We start from the raw sequence: 13422 nt of genomic DNA, 5'->3' as shown, positions 1-13422 counted from the left end.
GGACCCACCAGCAAGTACTGCCAGGGCCATACTGCCCATCAAATGCCCCATACTCACCTTCCCCAAGAGGAGCTTATCAACCCAGGGAAAGCCACAGTGGGCCCGCGGACCTGAGCAGAGGGCCCTCTGTGACCTCTGTTTTCCAGTCCAGGCTCTGTCCCAAAGTACTGGTGACCATGGGGGCCCACAGACTCAGCAGGCGGGAACTCCTTGTCTGGCTGGGCAGGTGCAAGTCCCTCCACGCAGTCAGCTGGGGCCCAGCGTCACTTCATCAGCTCCTTAGCAGGACCATCAGTTTTTCTGATGACCAATGAGGGCCTTTCCTTGATTTAACTGTAAAATGGCTCTCCGTCTCTCTCTGGTTCCTGAGCCCCATGCACACTGGCTGTGGACCTGTTTCCATTTATCCACAGAGACGAGTTGTCTGCACAGCCCTCCCCGGAGTGATGCTAAGCCCTTGCGCCTCGCCTAGCATGTGCAGAGGGGGTGCGCAGAGGGCCTTGGGGGTCGGATGCCAGGTCTGGGTCCCCATGCAGGCCCAGCTGATGGAAGGAGGGTCAAGAGGCCTGAGAGAGGCTGACTTCCCTTCTTCAAAGTATACCTCACCTTTGAGGGGCTTTCAGAACCAACAAGGAAGACGCTGAAAGGCAGCCTGCAGGGTCAACATCAACTTCGATCCAGAGCAGGCTCTTTCATATCTAAAATGGCATAGAACTCTGCAGGCCCAAGGAAGAAGGTGGTTGCGTTATATGTTTGCTTCTTTTTCCTTGTCTCGTGTTTTCTAATCGTACTTGCTTAGCCCACGTTAACGTACACAATTCTAATAAATGTTAAGATATTTAAAAAAAGTGAAAACTTCCTAATTCATTCTATGAGGCCAATATTGCTCTGATACCAAAGCCTGATAAAGAAATCACAAGAAAAGACAATTACCCACCAATTTCCCTTATAAATATAGATGCAAAAGTCCTTAACAAAATACTACCAAACCAAATCCAAAAGCATAGTAGAAAGATCTCCACCATGACCAAGTGGGATTCATCCCAAGAACGCAAAGTGGTTAAACATATGAAAATCAATCAACGTAATACACTACATAAATACAACGAAAGAAAATAAAAACAAATGATTATCGCAATAGATATGAAAAGGCAATAGACAAAATCAAGCACCTTTTCTTGATAAAAACACCCAGAAAAGTCGGTATAGAGGGAACTTTCTCAACATGATAAAGGGTATTTATGAAAAACCCATGGCTAACATTATACTCAATGGTGAAAGACTTAAAGCTTTCCCGTAAGATGAGAAATAAGACAAGAATGCCTGCTTTCACCACTGCTTTTCAATATTGTACTAAAAGTTCTTGTCAGAGCAGTTAGGCAAGAAAAAGAAATAAAAGGTTCACAAATTGGAAAGGAAGATTTAAAACTATATCTATTTTCAGATGACATGATCTTATATAGAGAAAACCCAAAGGAATGCACAAGAAAACTATTAGCGCTAATAAACGAATCAGCAAAGTGGCAAGGTACAAGAGCAACACACAAAAAACAACTGTGTTCCTACACACTAGAAATAAACAATCCAAAGAGGAAATTAAGAAAACAATTCCATGTATAATACTATATAAATGAATAAAACATCTAGGAATAAATTTAAGGATACAAAAGACTTATATAATAAAAACTACCAAACTGTTGAAAGAAAGTCAAGACCCAAATAAATGGCAAGACAGCCCATGTTCACAAACTGGAAGAGTTAACATTGCCAATATGTCAATGTTACCCAAAACAGTATACAAATTCATTGCAATCCCTATGAAAACTTCAGCAGCAGTTTTTGCAGAAACGGAAAAACCGATCCTCAAATTTATATGGACATGCAAAGGGCCCACATAGCCACAACAATCTTGAAAAAGAAGAACAGGGTTGGAGGATTCACACTTTCCGATTTCAAACTGTACAAAGCAACAACAATAAAAACAGTGTGAAGCTGGCACAAAAATAGAGAGATCAGAACTGAACCAGAAATACACCCACATCTAGGGCCACATGAATTTTGACAAGAGAGCTAAGTACATGCAGAGGAGAGAGAATAATCGCTTCAACAAACGGTCCTGGTAAGACTGGACATGCATGTGCAGAAGAGTGAGGTTAGACCCCTACTTCACAAGGTACACACAAATCAACTCAAAATGGATCGAGGACCTAATTATAAAATTATTATAAAATTATAAAAGCTACAACTATTAAACTTATTTTTTTTATTTTACTTTGAAATAAATTCAAACTTATAGGAACAGTTACAAAAACAACACAAAACCCATACACAGAACTCCAGCATACCCCTCCCCCCTCCCCCGATACCCCGATCCACCACCTTTAACATCCTGTCACACCCACCATTTCTTTCTTTCCCTCCCTCCCTATCATCCATCATCTATTGCTGTCTTCTGAACATATGACAGTAGGCTGCCACATCCTTGAACAAACAACATAATTCACATATACATTTCCCATGAACAAGAACATTCTTTTATGTATTCCCATTAAGTGCAGCTAAGAAGTTCAAGAAATTCCCAACACTGAGAAAAAGCTTACATTCTATATTTCCGTTTTGTTTTTTCTTATGTCCCAACTGTGCCCCTTTGAGCCTCCTCTCCTCCATCCTCAGTTCACATCCAGGATCATCCTTGGCATCTAACTGTCATTATCTATTTAGACTGTCTTTTTTTTTTTTTCCTTTTTTTTTCCACTTGTGGAAACATATATACAGCCTAAATCTTCCCATTCCAACCCCTCCCTAGCATTCCATTAGTGGGATTAATCACATTTAGAATGTTGTAATGCTATCACCTTCCCACCTTCCATTACTAGAAATTTCCCTTCACCCCTAACAGAAGCCCTACACTCATTTCTTAACTCCCCATTGCCCCTTCCCCCACTTCTCGTATCCCATACTCCGCTTTTCATCTCTATGGTCATATTCTCTGATACTTTCTTTGTGTTTACCGTGGGGCTTAAATTTAACCTCTTAAGTCTATAACAATCTTGTTTTTCTTTGATACCAACTTAACTTCAATAGGACACATAAACTATGTTCCTACACTCCTCCATTCCCCCACCTTTATGTAGTTCTTGTCAAAAATTACATATTTTACATTGAGTCCAAAACCACTGATTTATCATTACACTTTATGTATTTTAGCTCCTGTAGGAAGTAAATAGTAGAGTTACAAATCAAAAATACAGTAGTATTGGTATTTATATTTACCATGTGATCTTTACTGGAAATCTTTATTTCTTCATTTGGTTTCAGTTAATTGTTTAGTGTCCCTTCCTTTCAGCCTGCACAATTCCCTTTAGCATTTCTTATAGGACTGATCTACTGGTGATGAAGTCCCTCAGCTTTTGATTATCCAGCAATGTTTTCATCTCCTCCTCATTTTTAACCTCCGGGTGTTTGTGAATTTTCTAAGTCTCTGATGGTCATTGACTTCTATTTGTATTCCATTGTGGTCAGAGAATGTGCTTTGAATAAACTCAATTTTTTTAAATTTCTTGAGGCTTGTTTTATGTCCCAGCATATGGTCTGTTCTGGAGAAAGATCCGTGATCACGAGAGAAGAACGTGTGTCCTGGTGATTTGGGATGTAATGTTCTACATATGTCTGTTAAATTTCTCTATATCTCTCTCTCCTTTCTTTGTTACTCTGTCAGTAAGGCTCCCTTCAGTATCCAAAATAGGGCAGGTCTTTTATTGGCAAAATCTCTCAGAATTTGTTTGTGAAAAATTTAAGCTCTCCCTCAAATTTGAAGGAGAGTTTTGCTGGATAAAGTATTCTTGGTTGGAAATTTTTCTCTCTCAGAATTTTAAATACGTCATGCCACTGCCTTCTCGCCTCCATGGTGGCCGCTGAGTAGTCACTACTTAGTCTTATGTTGTTTCCTTTGTATGTGGTGAATTGCTTTTCTCTTGCTGCTTTCAGAACTTGCTCCTTCTCTTCAGTATTTGACAGTCTGATCAGAATATGTCTTGGAGTGGGTTTATTTGGATTTACTCTATTTGGAGTTGGCTGGGCTTTTATGTTTGTGTATTTATATTGTGTAGAAGGTTTGGGAAGTTTTCCTCAACAATTTCTTTGAATACCCTTTCTAGACCTTTACCCTTCTCTTCCTTTCTGGGACACCAATGAGTCTCAAATTTGGATATTTTATTTTATCTATCATATACCTGAGATCTATTTCGATTTTTTTTCCCATTCTTTCTTTTATTCTTTCATTTTCCGTTCTGTGGTCTTCAAGGACGCTGAGTCATTGTTCAACTTCCTCTAATCTTGTATTATGAGTGTCCAGTGTCTTTTTAATTTGGCCTACAGTTTCTTTTGTTTCCATAAGATCTTCTATTTTTATTTACTCTTGCAATTTCTTCTTTATGCTCTCCTAGGGTATTCTTTATGTCCTTTATATCCTGTGCCATGCTCTCATTGTTTGATTTTAGTTCTTGGATTAACTGCACCAAGTACTGTGTCTCTTCTGATCTTCTGATTTGTGTGTTTGGGTGTGGGTTCTCCATATCATCTGGTTTCATCATATGCTTTAAGATTCTCTGTTGCTTTTGGCCTCTTGGCATTGGCTTTATTGATGGGGTTCTTTCAGGGTCTATAAAACACCAATCTCTAATTTGTCAGATCTACAGTTTGCTGGTGTACACTTTCTCTAACTAACCAGCAGACGGCATCCATGAGTCAGCTATTCCCCTCAAGTCAGTTCTCCCCAGCTTTGACTTTGTGGTATGTGGGGGTCTGATTCTTGCGGGGTTCAATTGGTGCACCAAGTTTGTTGGTGCTGTCCGCCCTGAATGATGGGCGTGCGTCTGAGCGGCTAGGGAGGCAGGGCAGCTTTAAAAATCAAATCTCCTAGGTGTTCCCAGAGATTTAAGGCTGTTCCAAGAGTCCAAGCCTTCACCTCAGTCCCACCACAGATCGTCTCTGCCGCTGACCCACAAGTCCCTGGCACTGGTGTAGGGTCCCTGGGATTTCCGAGCAGGTCCCCCTTCTCAGCTGTGCTCTTCCAGGACCCCTGCCGAGGGAAGGCCGCGCCATGTCACAAGTGCGCACCGGTCCTCCAGGGAAGCCCTGGACCGCCGGGCTGTGCAGGGGCGTTCCTAGCCGTTGCATCCGCAGTCAGTCCCAGGTTTGTTTTTTTTTTTAAAAAAAGAACTAGTCCGTCTCCAAACACCAACCCACGGTTTCCCCACATTGCAGCGTGGCCGACGAACTTTCAGCCGGCTCATTCAATCTTTTCAGAACACAGACTCCCTGTTTTGCCAAATGCACAGTCCCCGTGGAGTTAGCAGACCTTGTCTGGCTGGCTCATTGCTGAAACTGGTGCTCTGGGTCACTTTCTGGCTTATATCTAGTATTTTTCATGGAGGTGTTTTTTTGCCCTGTCTTACCTAGCCACCATCTTGGGTTATTCCCACAATGATTAAACTTTTAACAGGTAACATAGGGGCAAACTTTCATGACTTGGGATTCGGCAATGGATTCTTAGATATGACACCAAAAACCCAAACAACAAAATAAAAAATAGACAAATTCGTTTTTATCAAAATTAAAATTTTTTGTGCATTGAAAGAAATTACCAAGAAGTGAAAAGACAACCTACAGAATGGGAGAAAACCACTGTCTTCTTCCCCCAAACCCATAACTCCAGTGTAATCATGAAAGAAACACCAGACAACTCCCAGCAGAAAGGTATTCTATGACATGTCTGACTAGTGTTCCTCAAGAGCGTCAAGGTCATCAACAGCAAGGAAACTCTGAGATACCTTCACAGCTAAGAGAAGCCTGAGGGCGACAAAGTAATAACTAAGGGTCAGCTGGTGCCCTGGAGGAGATCACAGAACAGAAAAATGACAACAGGTAAAAACTAAAGAAATCTGAATAAACTATGCACTTAGGTTAATAATAATGTTTTGGTATTGGTTCATTAATTGTAACAATTATCCACACTAATTTAAGGAGTTAGTAGTGGGGGGAAACTGGTGTGGGGTATATGAGAACTCTCTGTACTATCTCGTCAGCTGCTCTATAAATCTAAAACTGTTCTAAAAAAGAAGGTATTAAAACAAAAGAAGAAATTAAGAATCACCTGTTAGCACATCATCTCCTAAGAAGTATTTTTGCCAAAAATATTTATGCTGAATCTGATGAGGAAACAATCAGAGAAATCCAGATTGTGGGACATTCTATAAAACAACTGGTCTGGTCTTTAAAAAAATGTCAATGTCACGGAAGGCACAAAAAGGGGAGGTGGAGGTGGGCAAGGGAACTGTTCTCGACTATGGGAAACGCAAATGCAAATGAGTAATCCTTGATTGGAGTCTGGCTATTTAAAACAACAACAACAAAAAAGATAGGTATAAAAAACATTTTAAGGACCACTAAAGAAAACTGCAAATGGCTGCGTATGGACTGTGTATTAGACGATGGAATCCTGTAGGAAACAATCCTTGTGATCAGAAGGCACTGTGAACAATTCAGAGGGGAAATACTACGATGTCTGCAACGTTCAAATGGTTCAGCAAAAGAATAAGACAAGAATAAAAAATACAGTGGTCAGGGGAGGCACAGATGCACAAGCAAACACGACAAAAGTCACCTGGTGGGTTTAGGTGCTCATCTTTCAACTCTTCTTTAGGGGGAGAAAGACTAGCCTCCTGGGGTAGGGCCCGGGAGGACAGGGGACACACCTCTCCGCCTCTCCACTCCCAGCCGCCTCCCTGCTCCAGCTGACCCTGAGCCACTAACGAACCTTCAGCCGCTGAGCAACCCCTAACCAGATATCCACGGACATTATGTCTGTGGCGAACTCCTTCCCTCTTTCTCCTGTGCCTTAAAAATAAGTCGCAATGGGCATACTGCTTTACAACCAGGTCTTTTCACTGAGAAACACTTTGCAGCCACCTCTCATGAAAATAAGCAGAACTTGCCATCATCTTCTTAACTTATTTTGCACCGATGGGAGTCGAGGATATTGCCAACTCTCCCCTATTTCATAACTGTGGTAAATATTCTAGTAGCGAAGTCTTTGCATCTACCTTATTTCCTGGGCTTAAATTCCCAAAAACTGAACTGCTGAACCAAATAGTATTTCTCTGTTTTAATACACATTGGCAACTCACCACCACGGCCACCACCTCTGTAAAAACAATGAGTCCTATTTTCCTGCACCTTCATCAAACACCAGGTATTGCATTTTCACTTAATAGTCTCAGAAAGTGTTTTTAAACTATACAATTTTTAAAACTTGTTACTGAAGTATAATAAACATACAGAAAAAGAGCAAATCCATTTTTAAGTTCTATTTCCCTAGATACAAAAAGGCAGAACATGGTTCCATGTTTTGGCCATTTGATTTCTTCCTAGTTTGGAATGCCTTTGTGTTTAGCACTAAACAGGCAAGAGACAGCTTATGATGAGACCACCCCTCAAACACACACAGCTCTGAATGCAGAATGTACAAGCAGGAATGAAACATGTTTTTGATAACAAGAAGTGAAAATGTTAAGACAAGTATGAGACCAAAACACCAGAGGAAGCCCAGGTATGAGAACCATGAGGAGAAAGAATGAAAAAGAGTAACAGAAGCCACTGAGAGACTCATGATTCAGAAAGATGAGGATGTAACAAGGTGCAGAACCTGTTTCAGAGGAACAGAAGACAGTCTAACAAAATCTGGTACAGACCAAAGGCCGGGGGAGGGAGACGCTCCAGAGAAACTGCCTGCTCAGAAGAGGCTCTGCAGCCTCAGGGGAAGGGTCCACTGGAGGGACTTCCTTCAGGCAGAGGAAGGGCCTGGCCTGGCCTGGCTGCCAAGAGGGCGTCCCAGGCAGGGACCCTCACCAAGGAGGAACAAAGTGACAGGCCAGGAGAGGAAGGGGGAAGTCACAGGAGCGTGGGACCCTGGGGGCCCAGCCAGCAAGTCCCTCCCTTCCTCCCTCACTGGGAAAGGGGAACTAGGAAGTAGTTTGTCGCTGGGGTGAGAAAGCAGAGGGGAACATGGGTCCCCAGGTCCTTCCGCTGGACGGAAAGCACCGGGGGCATCTGAGCATGCTGAGTGCCAAGGGCACGCTGGGGCCCCACCACTACATTTCACACTCGGGGTCGAGAGTGAGGTCTGTAGGGCCCAAGCCTTAGGTGGGGGGCAGAGTGCCCAGGTCCCCCTGCAGGCCGTCCTCCGTTATCTCCTGGAAACAGGGAGGGAGAAATGGAACATTAACTCTAAGCCCTTTCCCTCACAAGTCCCCGCTGCCTGTCAAAGTACTTAAGGAGAACTTCAGTGAGGCCTTGAGTCTTCCCTGCAAATCTTATCAGCCTTCCCTGACAGCATCCAACACAGCTGTCACTTGGAGATACAACTCCTACCGCAGTAAAATTAATTCCAAAAGAGAAAAACAAGTGAAGAATGGAACCTCAACAATGAACTTACTGTAAAAGCTAAGCCTCTACCAGGTGCATGTAGACTGCACTATGGCAGCCGCCTGGTCGCAGCCTCTCATCCGCCTGCAGCTCCGCTGGCACACAGACGCCACCATCCTCCGGAACCGGCATCCCTGGCTGCCAGCGGGGCCGCAGCACCGACGGAGCGCAGGTCGGTCCCTGGCCAGCAGCTGGCCCAGCGTGCCCTGCACCCTCCGTGTGGAATGAAGGAAGTCACTGGGCCATGTGGGAACTTCACATCCACCTTCACCAGGCCCCACGGCCAAACTTCAGATGGAAAGAACACACTTGCTCATTCTTCAACAGGTCATGCACTCAGGAGCAGACTGGTAGTGTCAGACTCATCAAACGTTTTCATAAACAGAAACTGCAGTACTGTCGGTTCCAACTTCTGTGGGTCTACAGCTAACCTATTTAAACATAAACCTGAATGAGTCCCTCTCACGGATTTGAAGTCCATAAAAGTAAATCCTCTAATGAACTCAGTATCTCTCTGAATAGCATTCCGTGGTAGCTTAAAACTACTTGGAATTTCTAGGAGTAGAACTTCAATTTGAATATTAGGAAAGCTTTCTAAGGCTAAAGGGTGGAAACAGACTTTGTGCAACTATATAAATGCAACAGCGTCAAGCACAGAAAAATAGACCCCGAGAGCCATTATGATCCCAAACAAGTTTCTCTTCTCTAAGATACTATCATCAAAACAGATTCCCTCACTGATGGAGCCAGTTCTTCAAATTGTTACGCCTTGAGAAAATGCACTCTGTCTGTTTATCTAACAGCTAGAGACTGAACACACAACCATTTCCCAATAGTCGAATAATTTAAAGAAAACAAAGGGCCTGGTATCACACTGAAAAAGAATGTTATCCAGTTTCAAAAGAATGCACTACTGAAAAGACCTGAATGACAAATGTTCGAAATTTACAGTTTCCACACTAGCTACTTCCTCCCCTGTGAACCGCCCTTTGAACCTGCCTGCCTTCAAAACAACTGTGCTGTGCACCCCCAGTGACACCTGTTATCGCAAGGGCAGGCGCAGAGCATGCGGCACACGTGGGCCTTGGCCCCTGCACCTGCTGAGGGAGTCACCTGGGCAGAGGGGCAGCAACCACTTGGTCTAGTTGCAAAACTGAAAGAACATGTGGAATTCTAAGTGCCTTTGCTCTGAAGATCCCCTTAGGGATGTGGACAGTGTCCTGCCAGCAAACACTCTTCCAAACACAATCGAAAACACTGTCTCCCAGTTCATCACGCACTTGCCAAGCTCTGTCTCACAGGAGGGTCAATCCCCTGGCCTAGGTGCACCGTCCCCGGATCAGGCTGCTCACGGTGCTGGGTGAGGGGCACAGACTGGAAAGGGGTTCACACCCAGGAGCCTCCTTTTCCTCCTGTCCCAAAGTGAAGGCAGCCTAGAGGTCAAAGACATGCCTTGTACAGCTGTCCGAGACCTCTTTTCAGGTCCTGTGTCTCTCCGAGGCTGTTGCCGTGACTCTTCTTGTAAATGCACGTCAGAAAGCAAAACAGACCTCCCCTTCCACGCTTATTGGCTCTGGGACCTCACCTGCCAGCTCTGGACTCGGCGCCATAACTGCTGCGGGAGCTTCCCTGGGGCCAGAAACCATCACAGTGCAAACCAGAAGCAGCCAGGCAAGGAGCCACCCAAAAGGGAATCAGAAGCCACTTCGCTCCATGCTCGCTGCTTTTCCCAGTACCTTCCCCCTGAATGCAGCGATGCTTCTGAAGGTTAGAGCCACCCAAGAGAAGGCAGGGAACCAGCCCACCTAGACCCCCAATCCTCCCTTTCACAGAGTCATTACACACTGCTGTCCTGCCAGGGGAGGATTCCAAGCCTCACCCATTCAGCTACCAGCCCTCAAGGAAGGAGGGCCTGGAGCCTCTTTTCAAACAGCTGCCTCCAGCAGCCCGTGGCTGAGGCAGACTCCGGGGGTCGCCGAGCTCAGCCACCTTCCGAAGGAAATAAGTATGCTGTCCTGCCGTGTGACGGCGTCCCTCCTGCCTCCAGCCTGAGTCAGGACACTCAGGTGTGACCTCTGGAAGACATCCCGGGCAGAGGCACCGGAGGCTTCCTTAGCCGAGCACGGACCCGCTGCGGCAGACCCTCCCTCCGGCGGCCGTCACCCAAGGGGCCGTGTAGCCCGGGGCCTCTCCCACCACTCAGACTCGGGTCCCAGCTGCACTTGGCTATTTACAAGGCAGGTACTCACCCTCTCTGCATGTCGGTTTCCACCCCTGTAAAATGGAAATGACACCTTCCTCCCAAAACTGTTGACAGCACAGGGCCAGGAGGTGTGAGCGCCTAGCAAGGTGCCTGCCTGCACCTGCTCAACAAACGGAACTCGCAGCTGTCAGCCCGCTGTAGTTCCAAACTGGGCTAATCCATTTTCTAACTCCACAACTCACACTGCTCCTGTCAGCTGGACACTTAGAGCTGGGAACAGTAATCATCGGGACAGGGGTTTGTGAACCCACTCCAGGCGTGGAAAAGCCACTAGAGACGGGGAACATGCCAGACGTATGATTGGAATCTATGTGACAAAGTCGCAAAAGCCTAGTTCCTCTCACTTTCTGATGGAGGACCATCCTCTGTTTCGCAGTTATTTTTCCTCACTGGTTTTCAGCATTTTTGCACTAAACAGCTGCCATATGCAGAGAAAAGTGCCGCTGTCAGGCGTCACCCATCAGGCAGAACGACCAAGGCAGGGGGCAGATGTGCTCTTGCCCCTCCTGGGGATGCCATCAGAGCACACACCTTGCATAGCCACAGTGTCCCTGTGTGAAGGTTCATTTTACAAACTTCCACAACCGTCATCCATCCCCAGCCTCCGGTAGGGTTAGCCAAATGGCCTGATTTGGGTCTTTGCATCAGCCCAGGCCCCCTGGGGCACACAGCCACCCATGTCGCAATAGTCAGTGACATCCCTGTCACCTTCCACCATTTTCCTCAACTGAACAGGTCCTCCTTGGATTGATGCAGTATTGCCCATCTCTAGAGACCCAAGTTCTTCACCTGGAGCCCAGGGACGAGCGGCAGGAGGTTCCAGGGCCTTCTATTCCAGAGTGACAGCATTTGGTGCAGCTGTGCACTTTTTGCGGCTTTGGGTCCGTACCTGTTATCAGTGTCTCAAAGGGGCTCACCCCCATCCCCCCCCCAAAAAAATTAAGAATCACTACAGTAATGGGTGCCCTGGTATATAAGAGACCAGGTCCACTTAACGGTCTTCTTTCACTTAAGGACTTCTACTTTTAAAATCAAATTCTACTGTAGGCTGTCTGAACATTCTTCTGCCATTCACTTCACCTTCGCACACAAGGTACAAATCCTTCAACCATCTTCCCAAGACTCCAGAACTTAACTGAGCGAAAACATAAACACACCACGGATACTTTTACCGACAGAAAGAAAACACGGAAACACTAGTGATACTTGCAGCAAAACATTTAACCCAACAAGTGGTACTGGTTTGCTTTTTTCCCTGAAATTCCCTCCCACCTGTCAAGCGCCGCTTCCTGCGGTGCTGGGTGCAGGCTCGGCTCTCAGGGGCTTCCCACCACACGGGAGCCTGGGGCCGAGAGCGGAGCCCCAAGGCAGGAAAAGCACCCCAAAGCCGCCGGGCTCTGCCCTGATCCCGAGACGCGGTCCCGGGAGCGCAAGGGGCTTAGAGCACGGAGCCGCACCTTCTGACGCCTCTGCTGCTCGCCCCGGCGCCGAGGCCGGGTTCCAGGCCAAGGCCGGGGCGATTCCTCTCGGGCAGAAGCGAAAGGTAACTCCGGAGGCTCGGCTCCAGGCCGCGCCGCGCCGCGAACAAACTTTCCAGGCACTTCCACCCGCCGGGCCGGGCGACACCTCCCCGGCCTGCCCCGCCCTCCGCGCGTCTGTCAGCGCCCCCGGCCCGCGCCGGCTCCCGCCGCAGCCGGGCCCGGGCTCCCCGCGGCCGCAGAGCGGCGTCCCCGGCCGGCCCCGCGTCCCCCGGCCCGGCCGCAGGTGAGGCGCCGCCCGGCCCGCGGGACCCCGGGCCGCCCCGCCTCGCCCGGCCCCGGGCGGCCGCCGGGCTCGACGGTGCCCAGAAGCCGGCGCGCCTGCCCCGCCGCCGCGCGCTCACCAGCTGGCTGGTGGTCCTGGCCATGGGCCCCGCGTCGGCGCGGGCCCTCCCCCGCAGCGCTGCGCCGCTCGGCGCCTCCTCAGCGTCCTCCTCCCCGCCGCGGAGCCCCAGCAATGGCCGCCCTCATCCTGCGCCCGCCCCGCCGCCCGCCGCCCCCGGCACTGCCCCGCCCCCGCGCGACGCTGGGCGGGACTTCCGCCGCGCCGCCACCGCCCGCGCCCATTGGCCGCGCCCCCGCCCCCGCTTCGGAGCTGCACTTCCGGGTTGGGGCCCGGCGGGCGGCCACGACCTGGCCCCGCCTGGGAGGAGGGCCCGCGCCAGCCAATCCCGGGGCCCGCGGGGCGGGGCGGGGCGAGGGCGAGCAGCTGTCCTGGTCTTCCAGAAGGGGAAACTGAGGCTCCGAGGGGCCGCGACTCGGGTCAAGGTCACGCCCGAGGCAGCGGCGGAGCGGGGCTCGAACCCCCGCCTCCGACCCCCTGGCCGGGCCCTGCGTAAACCCCGAGAGGCGCACCTTTGATGGCTAGAAAACGAACGCGATCACGGAGGGACATTTTGGCCCTGAAGACACGTCTATAAGGCAGAAAAGAAAACCATCTCTTCACTGTTAATAGTCCGTGGACATCCTCAGAACTTCTCTTTGCCCACGAACGTACTATGTTGTTAACTGTTGATGGTGATGTTGTCTTCGTATTAGGCTCATCCTTGTTACCTGAAGACTTTCATAGCGTTAAATAACCTTTTTTCTATATCCAAAAGCAATGTATGTGTATTTTTTAAATGATCGTTTAGATAA

General features: G+C 48.0%; 1 protein-coding gene across 2 annotated transcripts in view; it reads right to left on the bottom strand.

The window, feature by feature from the left end:
* The window catches only part of PDPK1 (3-phosphoinositide dependent protein kinase 1), a 92325-nt gene extending 79553 nt beyond the window's left edge, over positions 1-12772 (bottom strand). The window contains exon 1 of one of the 2 annotated variants that reach the window (XM_037813523.1): positions 12630-12772. In XM_037813523.1, coding sequence (XP_037669451.1) covers positions 12630-12653 — 24 coding nt within the window. In that variant the 5' untranslated portion in view covers positions 12654-12772. The remainder of the gene's footprint in view (positions 1-12629) is intronic. The other variant, XM_037813524.1, reaches the window with a different exon arrangement.
* Between the last annotated feature and the right edge of the window lie 650 nt (positions 12773-13422).

This window comes from Choloepus didactylus, chromosome 21 (genome assembly GCF_015220235.1).
Source record: "Choloepus didactylus isolate mChoDid1 chromosome 21, mChoDid1.pri, whole genome shotgun sequence".
Taxonomy (NCBI): domain Eukaryota; kingdom Metazoa; phylum Chordata; class Mammalia; order Pilosa; family Megalonychidae; genus Choloepus; species Choloepus didactylus.
This window is presented reverse-complemented; position numbering and strand designations above follow the sequence as displayed.